Source organism: Chiloscyllium plagiosum, chromosome 9, assembly GCF_004010195.1.
Source record: "Chiloscyllium plagiosum isolate BGI_BamShark_2017 chromosome 9, ASM401019v2, whole genome shotgun sequence".
Taxonomy (NCBI): Eukaryota; Metazoa; Chordata; class Chondrichthyes; order Orectolobiformes; family Hemiscylliidae; genus Chiloscyllium; species Chiloscyllium plagiosum.
Window position 1 is genome coordinate 70,172,637 of NC_057718.1, and position 13,436 is coordinate 70,186,072.

At 37.4% G+C, this 13,436-nt stretch overlaps 1 protein-coding gene across 1 annotated transcript; it reads left to right on the plus strand.

The window, feature by feature from the left end:
- Positions 1-400: 400 nt before the first annotated feature.
- tagapb (T cell activation RhoGTPase activating protein b) lies at positions 401-12,329 on the plus strand. Its single transcript, XM_043696168.1, has 11 exons — positions 401-520; positions 1,608-1,684; positions 2,568-2,645; positions 2,973-3,036; positions 3,871-4,017; positions 4,598-4,770; positions 5,129-5,290; positions 5,387-5,496; positions 6,251-6,440; positions 9,168-9,282; positions 10,256-12,329. Exons 2-11 carry the CDS (start codon positions 1,658-1,660, stop codon positions 11,644-11,646), a joined length of 2,457 nt encoding a protein of 818 aa, XP_043552103.1. The 5' UTR covers positions 401-520; positions 1,608-1,657; the 3' UTR covers positions 11,647-12,329.
- Positions 12,330-13,436: the final 1,107 nt, after the last annotated feature.

Sequence of the window (13,436 nt, forward strand, 5' to 3'; positions counted from 1 at the left end):
AGGGAATTTCATGAGAACACCTTCCACTTTTTAAAATGGGGTTTCTGCCCAACTTCCTTTGAAGTTCCAGCAGTGGAGAGGATATTCTCAAACCTAAGGACATTCTCAATCACTGTCATCTCACAAGTATCAGACACTAGAAGCTGTCTGCTGTGGTTCCTCTGTCTCTGCAGCTAATCTAAATATTTTTACCTTTGTTGGTGAATAACTACAGTTACACTACTGAATGAAACAGTACCATGACATCTCATTTTTTCCAGTTGTCACATGGTGCTTGCTTTATATGGTAGGAGGAAGTTAATTTACAGCTTTGAAAGTGTACAGTAAAATGCCGTGATGTAGTTTCCTTCCTGAACTATAAGTATTTCCACCTGCCCCTTTATATAAACCATGTGATATAGTTGCACTGTTTAGAGTCTTCGTACTTGCATGTTGGATTACCAGCTTTATACGTGGCTCAAACTTTAAATGCTGTTCACATGCAGTAAGGGCATGGGAGTTGGCACAATTTTCTTCATAGGTAAGCAGTTTGTCTTTAGTAATTTAATCAACTATTTATGCAATTATAATAAGTAAGTAAGCTGATAAAATTAAAATGAGAATGATAGTTGTGTTTGACAGATTTGTCTGCTTTCAGGTTAGGTAGTAACCCCAACGTTACCCAATCGTACAATCCTCCAAGACCTCTACGCTATTCCAACACTGGCATCTTACACATTTTCTATTTCAATTTCTCCATCATTGATAGTCATGATTTCAGCTTAGATTGTAATGTCCTTCTTAAACCTCTTGTCCTCTCAACTTCTTACTCACTTTCCTTTCTGTGATCCTTCAACTTTAGTCTTCAAACAAGTTTTTGGTCATCTATCTTAATATCTCCTTCTGTGGATCAGTATCATATTTTGTTTAATAATGCTCCAGAGAAGCATGTTGGATGATCTACTATGTAAAAGGTGCTCGGTGAATGCAATTTGTTGGTGTTTATATTGAAATTATGTGACGCGCATTAAGATGTTCAAGAAATGACAACAGAAGCTGGCTTGTCTGAAATTTAAAATTTGGATGGGATCCTCTCCACTGCAGCAATCATCTTCATAATGTAGTCTCCTATGCAACACGATCAATAGAGTTCATTTTAATCTCCTCCATCCTTCGCCACCAAACCCCACCCAAGCCATTCAACATCCTTCCTTGGAACGATATCACAATTTCTTCACTGTGGGGAGGTCAGAATCCTGGAACTCTTCCTAACAGCATTGCAGATGGCACTCACACTCCACAGAGTGTAGCAGATCAAGAAGGTAGCTCACCATCACCAGGGCAAATAGGAATGAGCAATTAACAGTGGTCTAGCCAGTGAAGAAAGCTGAAAAGGTGTTGCTGGATAAGCGCAGCAGGTCAGGCAGCATCCAAGGAGCAGGATAATCGACGTTTCGAGCATGAGCCCTTCTTCAGGAATCTTTAGGCCCTTCTGGTCTAGCCAGTGAAGCCTACATCCTATGAAAGGACAAAAACAATTCTAATATGTTTTCACTCATATTAAAAGGAGATTAATGTACCAACTTGAATACATTTTTCACTGACAAACTTCTATTCCTTGTCTTTAGAAATATAAGAACAGAACGAACAGGCTAGCTTTACATCACCAGCAATACTAATGAAGTTTTTAAGTAACTCTGGTTTGGTAAGTTACAGGATTTTGCATGTAATTGCTTTTTGAGTTCAATCACATCGCCATTTAACCTTATTTACTCAACACTGTACAAAAGTTATCTTGGTTCTAGCAGTAACCATTGTAAAGAATATCAGTCAACAAGCAGCCCATAGCATGACATTATTAGTAAAAGAATAAGTCTTTATGATACTGAAACATGATACTGAATCATACTGAAACAAAACTAAACAGCTCAATAAAAGATTTTCAAAAGTCCCTAAATCATGAAAAAAAGTTTTTTCTCGCATTTTATGCTTGTGGATATTTGCTATTTATTTTTAATGAAAGAAAAATGAGATGAAATACTTTTGAAAAAAAAAGTATTATTTAAATTGCCCAGTTATCTGTGTGACATTCTTGTCTGTGTGACATACTGTTGCATATATAATTAGTGAGAGTGTGTACTCTCTGGTTACTGCTGAGCTGAAATACAGAAATTTAGTTGTGGAACTACATAAGTGTGTGTTTTGTGAGTTACAGGCATATTTGTAATTGTGGGTGTGTACTTATGTAGGTGCATGTGTAAGAGGGCGATGTTGTTTCTGTGTTTCTGGGTGTAACAGTGTCCAAGTGTGGAGGGGTATAATGGTATGAAGGGGATCTTGTTTTTATATATATGTGTGAGAACTGATCAAAATGAAGATTACAATTAATATTTTTCTGCAATTTACATGATTAGTACATGAACTGTTAGTTATGAGGCTTATACCATACCATCAGGTATCCCGAGAAATGAGATGGTGAGATAGATGGACAGAAATGAAAGGTACTGAGCAATTGTCATCTATCTTCTAGTGTTGAAGTACTTCTGTCCACATTTAACCAAAATAAATTTGCTATTTTCTTTTGACAGTCTAAAACACTAACTATAAGTAGTATGGAAGAAGCCAGCGAGACAGTGAAGAGAGTGGAACAAGAACCTGTCGAGCTAGTGAGTAATAAGTAATTTTTTTACTCTAAGGGATTTCCAACCTTTAGACTATGTTTAGTTTGTTCTAAGTAGACATACTTAGATTCTATTTGATAGATTCATGTTCTTACTATTTTTATTAAGTCTTGAATATTTTAAATTGAGGTGGGTAAATAAGGTAGATAAAAAATATTCAAGATAAAATATTATTGGGTGGTGGTGAGTGGTGATGGGGTGGGGAGAAAGTGAGGTCTGCTGGTGATGGGGTGGCACTACAGTGTCTCAGTTTTGTTTTTGGGTGTTTCAGAGTTCCTCAAGCATCTCACTGCAGTATGTTTTAACCTTCAGAGACATGATCAGAACAGTGGAATGGTGCTGCCAAAGAGTGAGGACTTGTCAAATTCCCTGATTGGTGAGTTTGAAAACAAGCTAACACATTCTCCCGCCAGATGCAGCAGCCTGTGGTTTGTCGGCTGTTTTTGTGCTGATGTAAACTTGAAGCAAGTTATTTATAAAGCACCATGCATCATCAACTTAACTTTTAAAATATTTAAAGTCATATTAGAAAACATAAGCTTTTGAATCAAATATTATTGGACACAGCATTTAACTTAGATAATATTTTAAAGGCAAGTTGCAGACAATTTGTTAGGAGTCTTTAAAGGACTGATCAATTTATACCAGTGATTGACAATCTATCAGTGTGCACATGTCATTTGTTATTACTAATGGAAAGGGAATCCTCAAAAAAAAATCCACGGTAGGTTTTAGTTTGTAATGATTAAAGCATTCTCTATGTTCATTTTTCCATGTTATTACTATGTTAGCTTCCCATGTACATATGCTAAGTTTGGAGAGAAGCTGTTCTCTTTAGGAGGAGAACCAATGATTTGTATAAAGTCAGCTTGTTGGTATTAGTTCCAATGATTTTCTTTTCAAATTCAGTGTGATCCAAATTGAATTTTAAAGTGAAGACTTTTTCTCTATTTTTAATTATTTCTTATCAAATCCAATTTTCAATTGCTGATTTAAAATATTCTGAGAGGTTACAGATGATTCGTATGTCATCCATTGTGGGCAATTTTCCCACAATGTTCAAACTGGAGTGTGTTAAAAACTGCACTCCTCCATCAGTATTTTAAAATAACGTCTGTTATTTTAAAACTCAGAGAATAGAGGAAGTGTAAAGACGGAAGCTCCTTTTAGGGTGTGCCAAGTATTCTAACCTCATTATATACTCTTGTAGGTAATGAATGCCCCTTTGCCACTAAAATGAATCAACTCCACATACCAGCCAAACAGCAAGCAAAATGTGATATGTCAACTCTCAAGTCAGGAAGAAAGCCTTCAAAACCATCAGAGAAACACCGATGTCAAATTCAGTCAAATTCAAGTATGTTGGTGCAAACTGCTTCTGGAAGCTCTGCTAACAATACAGGGAGACCAAAAGCTATTCCAAAAATGTATTGCAATATTGCAAAATGCTTTTAATGCATTGCAGAATGCTTTATACGGTCTTTAGTCTGCAAGTACAATTCAGGCAGATCTCACATGACTCTTCTACAAAAAAATTTATCAACTTGAAATATTATCTCTGATTCACTTGACACTGATGTTGCCTGACCTGCTAAATATTTCTAGTCAAGCATTTTTATCTTTATTTTAGATTTTGAGTATCTCCAGTATTTTGCTTTGTGTCACTCTGTCTTTGTGCTGAAAACTATGTAATAGGATTGCAAATTCTGATATTGCATTTTACTGCTGTCTAATAACTGAGAGGCGCAAACCCACTTTGTACCCTAAATCCAGATATTTTCCTAGGAGTTTTGTTATGGTTATTTTGGCCCCTGAAAACATTTTTTATCAGAATGAAGATTGATATAAAAATCAGACATTTTGAACTCGATGTTCTGATGGATAAAATTGGATTCATACATGGTAAAGTATGAACATTTTCTTTCTTTCTCATCCAGTTGAATTACAGGCTGGCTTGAAGCAGAACAAGAAAACCAAACTTAAAAATCTTTGGTCTTCCCGCAAAAACTCAACACAAAGTGAATCCATGTCTTCACACGATGAAGGTCTCTTTGATCGGGATCTTAAAGATATTTGCGATCATGATGAGATGATTGCAAAGCCAATTCTTGTAAGTTAACAATAACACCTATTTTTGGTCTAATAGAGAAAGAGTTAGCACTTACCAGACAATGAACAATGACATTAAACTAAGCTAAACTAAACTGAAGAACCAAGCTCATATTCTGGCCCAATTATCCCAAGTTTGTATATTTGAACTGGCTCAATCGTCATATCAAACTGATGTGTTCATTCATGATAATGATTTAAAGAAACTTTGATATTAAAAGATAATACAATTTTCCTGCATACATTAGAATCTACAGATCCAGATGAGAGCAAAGAATTGCAAACTGAAAGCTGCTTTTGTAGTAAATTATCTCTTAAAGCAATTAAGAATTCTGATTTTGTGTTTCATTTCACTCTAGAACATCCTGACTGTGCTGTTCAAGAAAGGGCCCTCATTTGTTGGAATATTTCGGAAGTCTGCAAATGCCAAAGCTTGCAAGGAATTAATTGATAAACTAAATACGGCAAACAATGTCACCCTGGAGGAGTTGCCCGTTGTTCAACTGGCTGTTGTTTTCAAGGTAGATCACTGTTCTAAGGAGCAATGTAGCACTTTAATTGCAGTTCTTTTTCCATATTAGACATCCTCATGACTAACTTAAAGTAAATGCTTGCAGGAATTCCTACGTCGTATTCCAGATAGCTTGTTGTCGACAGAACTGTATGACAGCTGGATGGCAGCCATGGAAAAGGAAGATATTAATGAAAGAACTGTGAAGCTAAAACAGTACGTTTCACCCTATTGTGAGAAATAAGTTGGGACCTCTAATTTGTTGGAGTACCATTTATGTTTTGAAATGTCCTTGCTAGGCTATGATACCAAATTGCTTTTCAAGTCAAGATCAAGAAGATTCTCAAAAAAATCTGTATTGCATGAATTCCTATCATACTTCTGCTGTTATATTTTATTAATTGGCTCAAAATAAACTAACAGCAAATCAGAATCAGAAGGTCACATGACAAATAAAAAGACCTAAGAAATGGCTTGGGAAATTAATGGCTTTGATGGTATAGATAATATAGCATAAACTGCAATTATTATAAAACAGCATATCTTTGACCTACAGTGAACACCAACAGGAATATGTAACAGTTTTAAAAATGTTATCAAAACAAATAATTAAATACATTGGAGTCTATATTCCTCCATGCTTTCTCAAGTATATCAACAATCACTGCATTTTCTTTTCATACAATTATTCGTTAAAATGAACTGTTCTGACTATCAGATTGTGAAATAGGTCTCCAAATATGGGCATGGTTTCTGCAGACTGGACTCATGTGATATGAGATATTTTGCCAAAATTTGAGAATCATTCATTTGATTTTGTTCAAACCAGTTACAAAGATTTGAAACCCATAGCAGGGGATTTCCCAATGCATATTTACAGAAGTATAGCTATTTTGGAGAAGTATTTAATTGAGTAAGCACAGTTTTAATTTGCAGCTAACCAAATCGGTATTCTATTATTTTCCCATAGGCTTCTGACAGAACTTCCAAGCCACAACACTATTTTGCTTCGCTATTTTTTGTGTGTGCTGTATTATATCAACAAACATTCAGAAGTGAACAAGATGAATGCACACAATCTTGCCATCTGCATTGGCCCAAATATGCTCTGGCCAAACAAACCTGTGACTGCTGAATTACAGAAAGAAGTCCTTGCAAGGGTAAATAAACCGTGTGCTTTTTAATATATATTCAGTGTTGAGATGTGGTCATTGCTAGCTAGGCCAACATTTGTTTTCCATCCCTAACTGCCCTAATAAAGTGATCGAGTAGTCTGTTTGAGCTGTTGCAGTCCATTTTGACCTAGAGGTATTATTTCCTGGATGTGTAAAGACTGAGGGCAGATTTTTGTTGATACATCGATGGCCTTGCCTGCTGGCTAGAGGGCTAGTGATAGATCCACACTGTGCCTTTAGAAGATGGAGCTCTGAATCACAAGCTAAGCAGGTTTTGGCAATCATGAACATTGGCAAGCCTTCAACTGGAAGCATGAATATTGGAACAGAATTTTTGGCCCACTTGACAGCAGCTCTTGTTTTCAGTAGTGCCACATGTCTGCTGCACTAAGAAAATGCACTGAACTCCTGGAATTATAATATGATTCTGGTCACAGATAATTAATATGGGGAGTGAGGTTTTTGCCAGGTGGGTTTCATAGGGAGATAGATGTAGGAGGAGTTGGCAGAAAAGAAAGGGGGCTTGTTTTCAGTGAACCGTACCCCTTCCTAATGTCAAGGACTTTGATCAGGCACTGAGGGCCTTTTATTGAGGAAAGACCTCCCCATACCCCCTCTGAGGTGACAAGCTGCCTGCATAATGGTGACAGGCCTGCATGCCACTGAGTTAATATCAGTGGCAAAGGATAGGGTTTTAATTAGTCATTAACACCTTCATTGAACCTCTACTGTTGCTGAGTCAAAACCATCATCCTAGTTGCACTGTGGATATATCTACAGCCTAAAGACTGATGACGTTGAAGAAGACAATTCACCACCAGCTTATCAAGAATAATTAGGAAGAAGCAGTAAATTTTGGTACAACCAGAGAGTGACACTCACATTCCATTAATGAAGTAAAAAAAAACTTAAGGGCCTCAGTTTGCAGCAAGATGGGAAGACTGACCATGGTCTTCCTTCCCAGAACTTCATTTCAGGTAGAAGGGGAAAGGTGCAGAAATTCAGATACACTATCATCCTGCCTACATAAATTTCCTTCCTACCTCTTAACCCAGCATCAGGGAAAGCAGAACATTCTAGGTTTTGTATAACTCTGTAATACAGTAAACATTAAGAATGCTGAATTACAGGGGGAAAAAAATAATTTGAACCAATAATCATTGATAGTCATTCTATCGATCACTTTAATATGAAACCCTAAAGGTTCTATCCTCTAACCAAAAATATACAAAAAATGTGGAATTTTTTGATTTAAGTTGAATGTCAAACAGAATCATCACAACTAAACTTCCTTAGACACCCCTCTGAACTCATCTTCTACAACTCATTAGCTCTTTGATTTATTTCTTTTTCTCCCCTGTAAGGAATATTGGAACATTTTCTATGTCAAAGCCCAATATAGATGCAGAAGATTATTGTTGCCTGTTCATTGTGTGGCAGTCTCCTTTGATGTTGTAAATATCAGTTGGGCCAGCGTAATGCTCAGCACATGATTCACTCTTAGTATCTTGAAGGGGAGCAATTGTAATACTAAAAGACAATGATACCTAAAATCTTTACAGTGTGTGAAACTACATTATAAAATAGCATTATGAAGTAGATGAGAAATCTAAGGAAATTTAAATCTGAAAACCAATCAGCTGGGGCCATTTGATTTGATTATTAAATTTTTCATATCTGGGTGATTTAGCTGTCAATGATAAATACTGGTTGTGACAACATTGAACACATAGAAATGAATAGAGATGGAAATTTTGACATGAGACACACGGTGGTCGGGGATCTTATTCAGCTCATAGTGTTTACAGGTATGACAAATTTCAGCTCTGAGGATAGCTTGAACAAGTTGGAACTGTTCTCCCTGGAGTGAAGAAGTCTGAAAGGAGAGCTGATTGAGGTTTCTAAAATCATGAGTGGGCTGAAGAGAGTGGATAAGGTGAAGCTGTTCCTGCTTGTAAAAGAAACAAGAATGGAAGGGCATAGATTTAAGTAATGTGCAAATGTCACAGATTGAGTTATTAGTATGGAATGCCAATGCACAGGCTGGAAGTGTGATAGAGACAGGTTCAATTGAGGCATTCAAAGGGGCACTGGATGTTTTTTTTGGCTAGTAGTGGTGTGCAGGGATTTGGGGAAAAGACAGGAGATTAACACCAGATAATTGAGCTGAATTAGATGACAGAGCTGATTAAGCAGAATAGCCTCCTTCAGCACTGTAATAATTCTGTGATAGTAATGTAAGAAAGCTATTTTGAATTTATTAAGTGCTTTAAGACCATTACAGAGCAGGCCAATTGTAAGAGCCATCAAATATCAAGGAACAATGACAGGCGGAGAAAGACAACTGTGTGGTATACAAAGATTTTGAAGAAATGATTTTACAGTACTTAATTCCTAGTTAGTGGCTGTGACTGTTGTCCTGTAGGAAGGGAAGCTGCTGTCCTTACCTGGTCTGACCTACATGTGACTCCAGATCCATAGCAATGTGGTTGATGCTTAACTGCCATCTGGACAATTGGGGATGGGCAATAAATGCTGGCCTAGCCAGCAACTCCCTCATTCCATGAATGATTTTTTAAAAATTTCTAATTTGATTTTCAAATTGTCTGCTAAATCGTCCTTAATATCAGAGATATTCACTAGGGAACAATTTAGGTTTATTCTGATTGATGTTTCTGGTATGATTATCAAAGCTAAATATTTTCTATACAGGTTGTGGATCTGATGCAGTTTCTCATTGAGAACTGTTGTCTAATACTTGGGGATGATATAACCACACTTCTTGGCGAACCAGTGCTAGTGCTACCAGAATGCAGTGATAAAGCAGGTAAGTCAAACATGGTTTGTCTAGTACATCACATTAAGAGTTTCATTTGGTAAGGTGTAACACATACAAGTATTTCATAACTGATACTTGAATTACATTAAAATGTAGTTATTATTGTATTGAAGGCTAATATCACAGCAAGTTTACGTGCAGCAAGTTTCCATAAACAGAAAACAAAATGTTGGGGGTGACATGGTGGTTTCAATTCCACCCTCAGCCAACTGTCTGTGTGGAGTTCGCATATTCTCCCTGTGTCCGCATGGGTTTGCTCCAGTTTTGTCCCATAGTTCAAAATGTGCAGGTTAGGTGGATTGATCATGGTAAATTGCCCAAAGTGTCCAGGAATATGCAGGCTACGTAGTTTGGCCATGGAAAATACAAGGTTACAGGGAGCGGGTGGGTGTCGGTCTGGGTGGAATGCTCTTGGAGACTTTGTGTGGACTTAGTGAGCCAATCGGCCTGTTTCCACAATGTAGAGTTTCTAAGATGTTTATATTTTGTTCCTGATGGAAAAATGTGGTCAGGACTTTGGGACAATATTTCTTTTTTAAAATGAACAATAGGTTTTTTTTCACATTCAAGCTAAGAGGAGACTGGTTTGATGCTTCACCCAAAAGGTGACATCTGTGCGCATGTTAAAATCCTTCACTCAAACCTATGGAATTTTCTACCTGAGAAGGCTGTGGAGGCCAAGTCACTGAATATATCCAAGAAAGAGAATTTATTTTAGGTTTTTTGGGTTTTAAAGGATTCGGTGGTATGAGGAGAAAGCTGGAATATAGCATCAGGATGGAGAACCAGCCATGATCAAAATGAATGGTGGAGCAGGCCAGAGGGCTGAATGGCCTATGCCTGGTCTTATTCTGTAATTTTATGTTTCTAAGCTCTGTAAATAGACTTGAATTCTTGACCCTCTCACTCATAACCAAGAGTGCTTCTAGCTAAACCAAAGTGTTTGTCATTTTATTCACAGACATGTTATCTTCTCAGCAAAATGACTCTGCTTATGATAGCACTGACCAGGATGACTGGAAAGATGGGTGGAATGAGAAAAGACGACGTGCAAACTCAAGCTGTTACCAACTATTGAGGAGCAATGGAGAGCTGAGAATGGACAGAAAACAGAATGGTAAAATGGACATTGATGCTGGAGACTGCACTCCAACTTCTTGTAGCACTGAATCAATGGATGCTACTTATGGAGTACCCTTGAGAGCTGAGGCCACACCCCCGCCTGCACTCACAATTGAACATTATACTGTAAGGATAAACAGACGCTGCTCATTACCAATAATAGGTTTCAACTCCAGCTCAAAAATGATCAACCAGCAGGAATTATTAGCAAGAAGTCATGATGATTGCTCAATCTCATCTGATGGCCTGCATTTTAATAGGCAACAAATGGCAAAACAGGTATCTGCGGAAAGTTTCACAAAGTTTAGCGGCAGCATGGCAGGCAACCTTAATGCCAGTTCACATTCTGAGCTTTCTATAGCCTCCTCCTCCAAGGCCTCTTCCATTTCCTCTTTGGCTAGTTCATATTCAAACATATCAGAAAACTCTGTTTTTATCAATTCGCCACTTGTCTCCCCGACTTATTGCAGTGAGGAGAATTCCTCCTTTTCAGAGTGTCCAGAAAAACCTCAAGCAAATTCTATTCAGGTCCCTGATAATAATGCAAAACCTATGAAAGAAAAAGTCAAGAAACTGCTGAGAAAAACTCAAAGCTGGGACCCTGCAAGGACATTTAACACAAACCAGAAATCCTGCAAGGAAAATAGCTGGAAAGAAAAAGTTCCCACTTGTGAGACAGTGCACGAAGACCAAGTCAATCAGAGCAATGCTGTCAGGTACAGGGCACGCACAATTTCTATTGATGAGGTTTTTCAGCAAGTCGATAGCAAAAGACTTTGTAACCCACCTCCATATCAACAAGCTGTTGAAGAAAATAATCCAATTCCCCCTGATGTTACAAGGAAAGGAATGACTGTGAAAAACATGAGAAGATTGTCTCAATTGGAAGAAGTAAAAAAACTCTATTGTCCAATTATTGCTGGGCAGAAAACTAGACCTTGTTCTTTAACAGAGGATCTACTCTATTCTTTGTGGCAAGATCATTGCACAAACCATTTTGATTCTTGTGCTAAGCAGGGACAACCTAAACCTGCTGATCAGTGTAAAGAGTCACACAACAATTTTGAAAACGATATGCACCCTACAGGATTTGAAAAGGCACAACAATATAGGGGGAGAGCGATGTCTGAATGCATAAGAAGAAGCAATCATGAACAGTTATGCAGACATTTCAGTCAAAGCCTTGAGGACTCTGAACAGATTCAGCATGCTAAAGAATCTTATGTGTAATATGGGCAAAAGCTACTCTTTCTATGGTAGTGTTCGATTAAAGCACTAATACAGTCAAAAAAAGCTTTTGTCATGTTGCAAAGTTCTTACATGTTGATCTTCAATTAGTGAAGTCTTATGGTATAAAATGGCATTGTAATGTACTATTATTTGGAATCTTTGAAACTCCCTGGGACAATTGTAACCTAATTTTCTGAATAAGAAACTAACAGGATCAGGTGAAAACCTGATTTTACACTCTGCCCAAATAGGGGCATTTTCAACCTATTCTGTCAGTTTGGAATCTGATGAGACTGCTTAAAACAACCTGGCTAAGTTTACCCATTGAGGTCAATGTATAATATTGGACAAGGTTTAAAATCAGCATTCCACTTGATCTAGTTAAGTTCTCACCCAGTGAGTTGCAGTAAAACTGTCCCCCGCTCCCTCCCTATCTATTACCAATAATTACACAATATTGAAATGAAAATCTGTGTCATGTAATTTCAATAGGAAATGATGGAAGGGACTCAAAGTTGTTGCCATGAGTCATATTTGAAGTGATATCACTAAGCATTGTACATTTTGTGTGACATTTCATGTAAATAGTATACATAAAATTATCAGATATCTCTACGTATGTAAAGGTCTTTGCAAAAATGTTTAAACTTTTTCACTACGATAATAAAAATGTTTCCATTGGATCCTGTTCCACTTGTTTCATAATTTAAATTACTGCTATGTAAACACCATCATAGTACCTTTAGCCCATTGTTGGTTTAATATTCTAGTCTTTCAAAACTTTTGAAACAGTATTCTGAGATTCAAATATTTGAAGTTTGGTTAATTAATATAATTACATTGCAATCTGATACATCAGTCTGGGGAAAGTGTATAAGGACTCATGAGGAAGCATTTTAACTGTAAGGAATGCATGGATTTGGATGCAGGAAAGGGGAAGATATGACAAATTCAAGCTTATTGGTGCCAACTCATCAACTTCTTCACGTAACTTAAGTATAAAGTTAAAAATCACACAACACCAGGTTATAGTCCAACAAGATTAATTTGAAGCACACTAGCTTTCGGAGCGATGCTCCTTCATCAGGTGATAGTGACTATCACCTGATGAAGGAGCGTCGCTCCAAAAGCTAGTGTGCTTCCAAATAAACCTGTTGGACTACAACCTGGTGTTGTGTGATTTTTAACTTTGTACACCCCAGTCCAAAACCAGCATCTCCAAATCATAACTTAAGTAAATAAACTCATATGGAGAGACAGATCATTTATTAGCATAAGCTAATTGCTCGATTGAAAGGATATTTCAGTATTGTTTTCAAATTTAATGGAACTTTCATGGGTTTCCCAGGCTTCCTGATACAAGGTGAAAAAAAAAACAAGAGCAGCTGAACATAGAACATAGAACAATACAGCACAGAACAGGCCCTTCGGCCCACGATGTTGTGCCGAACATTTGTCCTAGCTTAAGCACCCATCCATGTACCTATCCAATTGCCGCTTAAAGGTCACCAAAGATTCTGACTCTACCACTCCCACAGGCAGCGCATTCCATGCCCCCACCACTCTCTGGGTAAAGAACCCACCCCTGACATCTCCCCTATACCTTCCACCCTTCACCTTAAATTTATGTCCCCTTGTAACACTCTGTTGTACCCGGGGAAAAAGTTTCTGACTGTCTACTCTATCTATTCCTCTGATCATCTTATGACACAGAGACAGACAGCCTTTCTAATTCTGTATTTGCAATACAGTGATATTAAAATCTTCAAAGACCCTCAAAATTAACCCAA

What these genes read in the sequence shown, in the direction of transcription:
- tagapb (XM_043696168.1), top strand. Translation starts at nt 1,658, where the DNA reads ATGAAGTTTTTAAGTAACTCTGGTTTG. An exon ending in AACAAGAACCTGTCGAGCTA is followed by an intron (nt 2,646 to 2,972) that starts GTGAGTAATAAG and finishes TTTAACCTTCAG; the next exon opens with AGACATGATCAGAACAGTGG. An exon ending in CTTGTCAAATTCCCTGATTG is followed by an intron (nt 3,037 to 3,870) that starts GTGAGTTTGAAA and finishes ATACTCTTGTAG; the next exon opens with GTAATGAATGCCCCTTTGCC.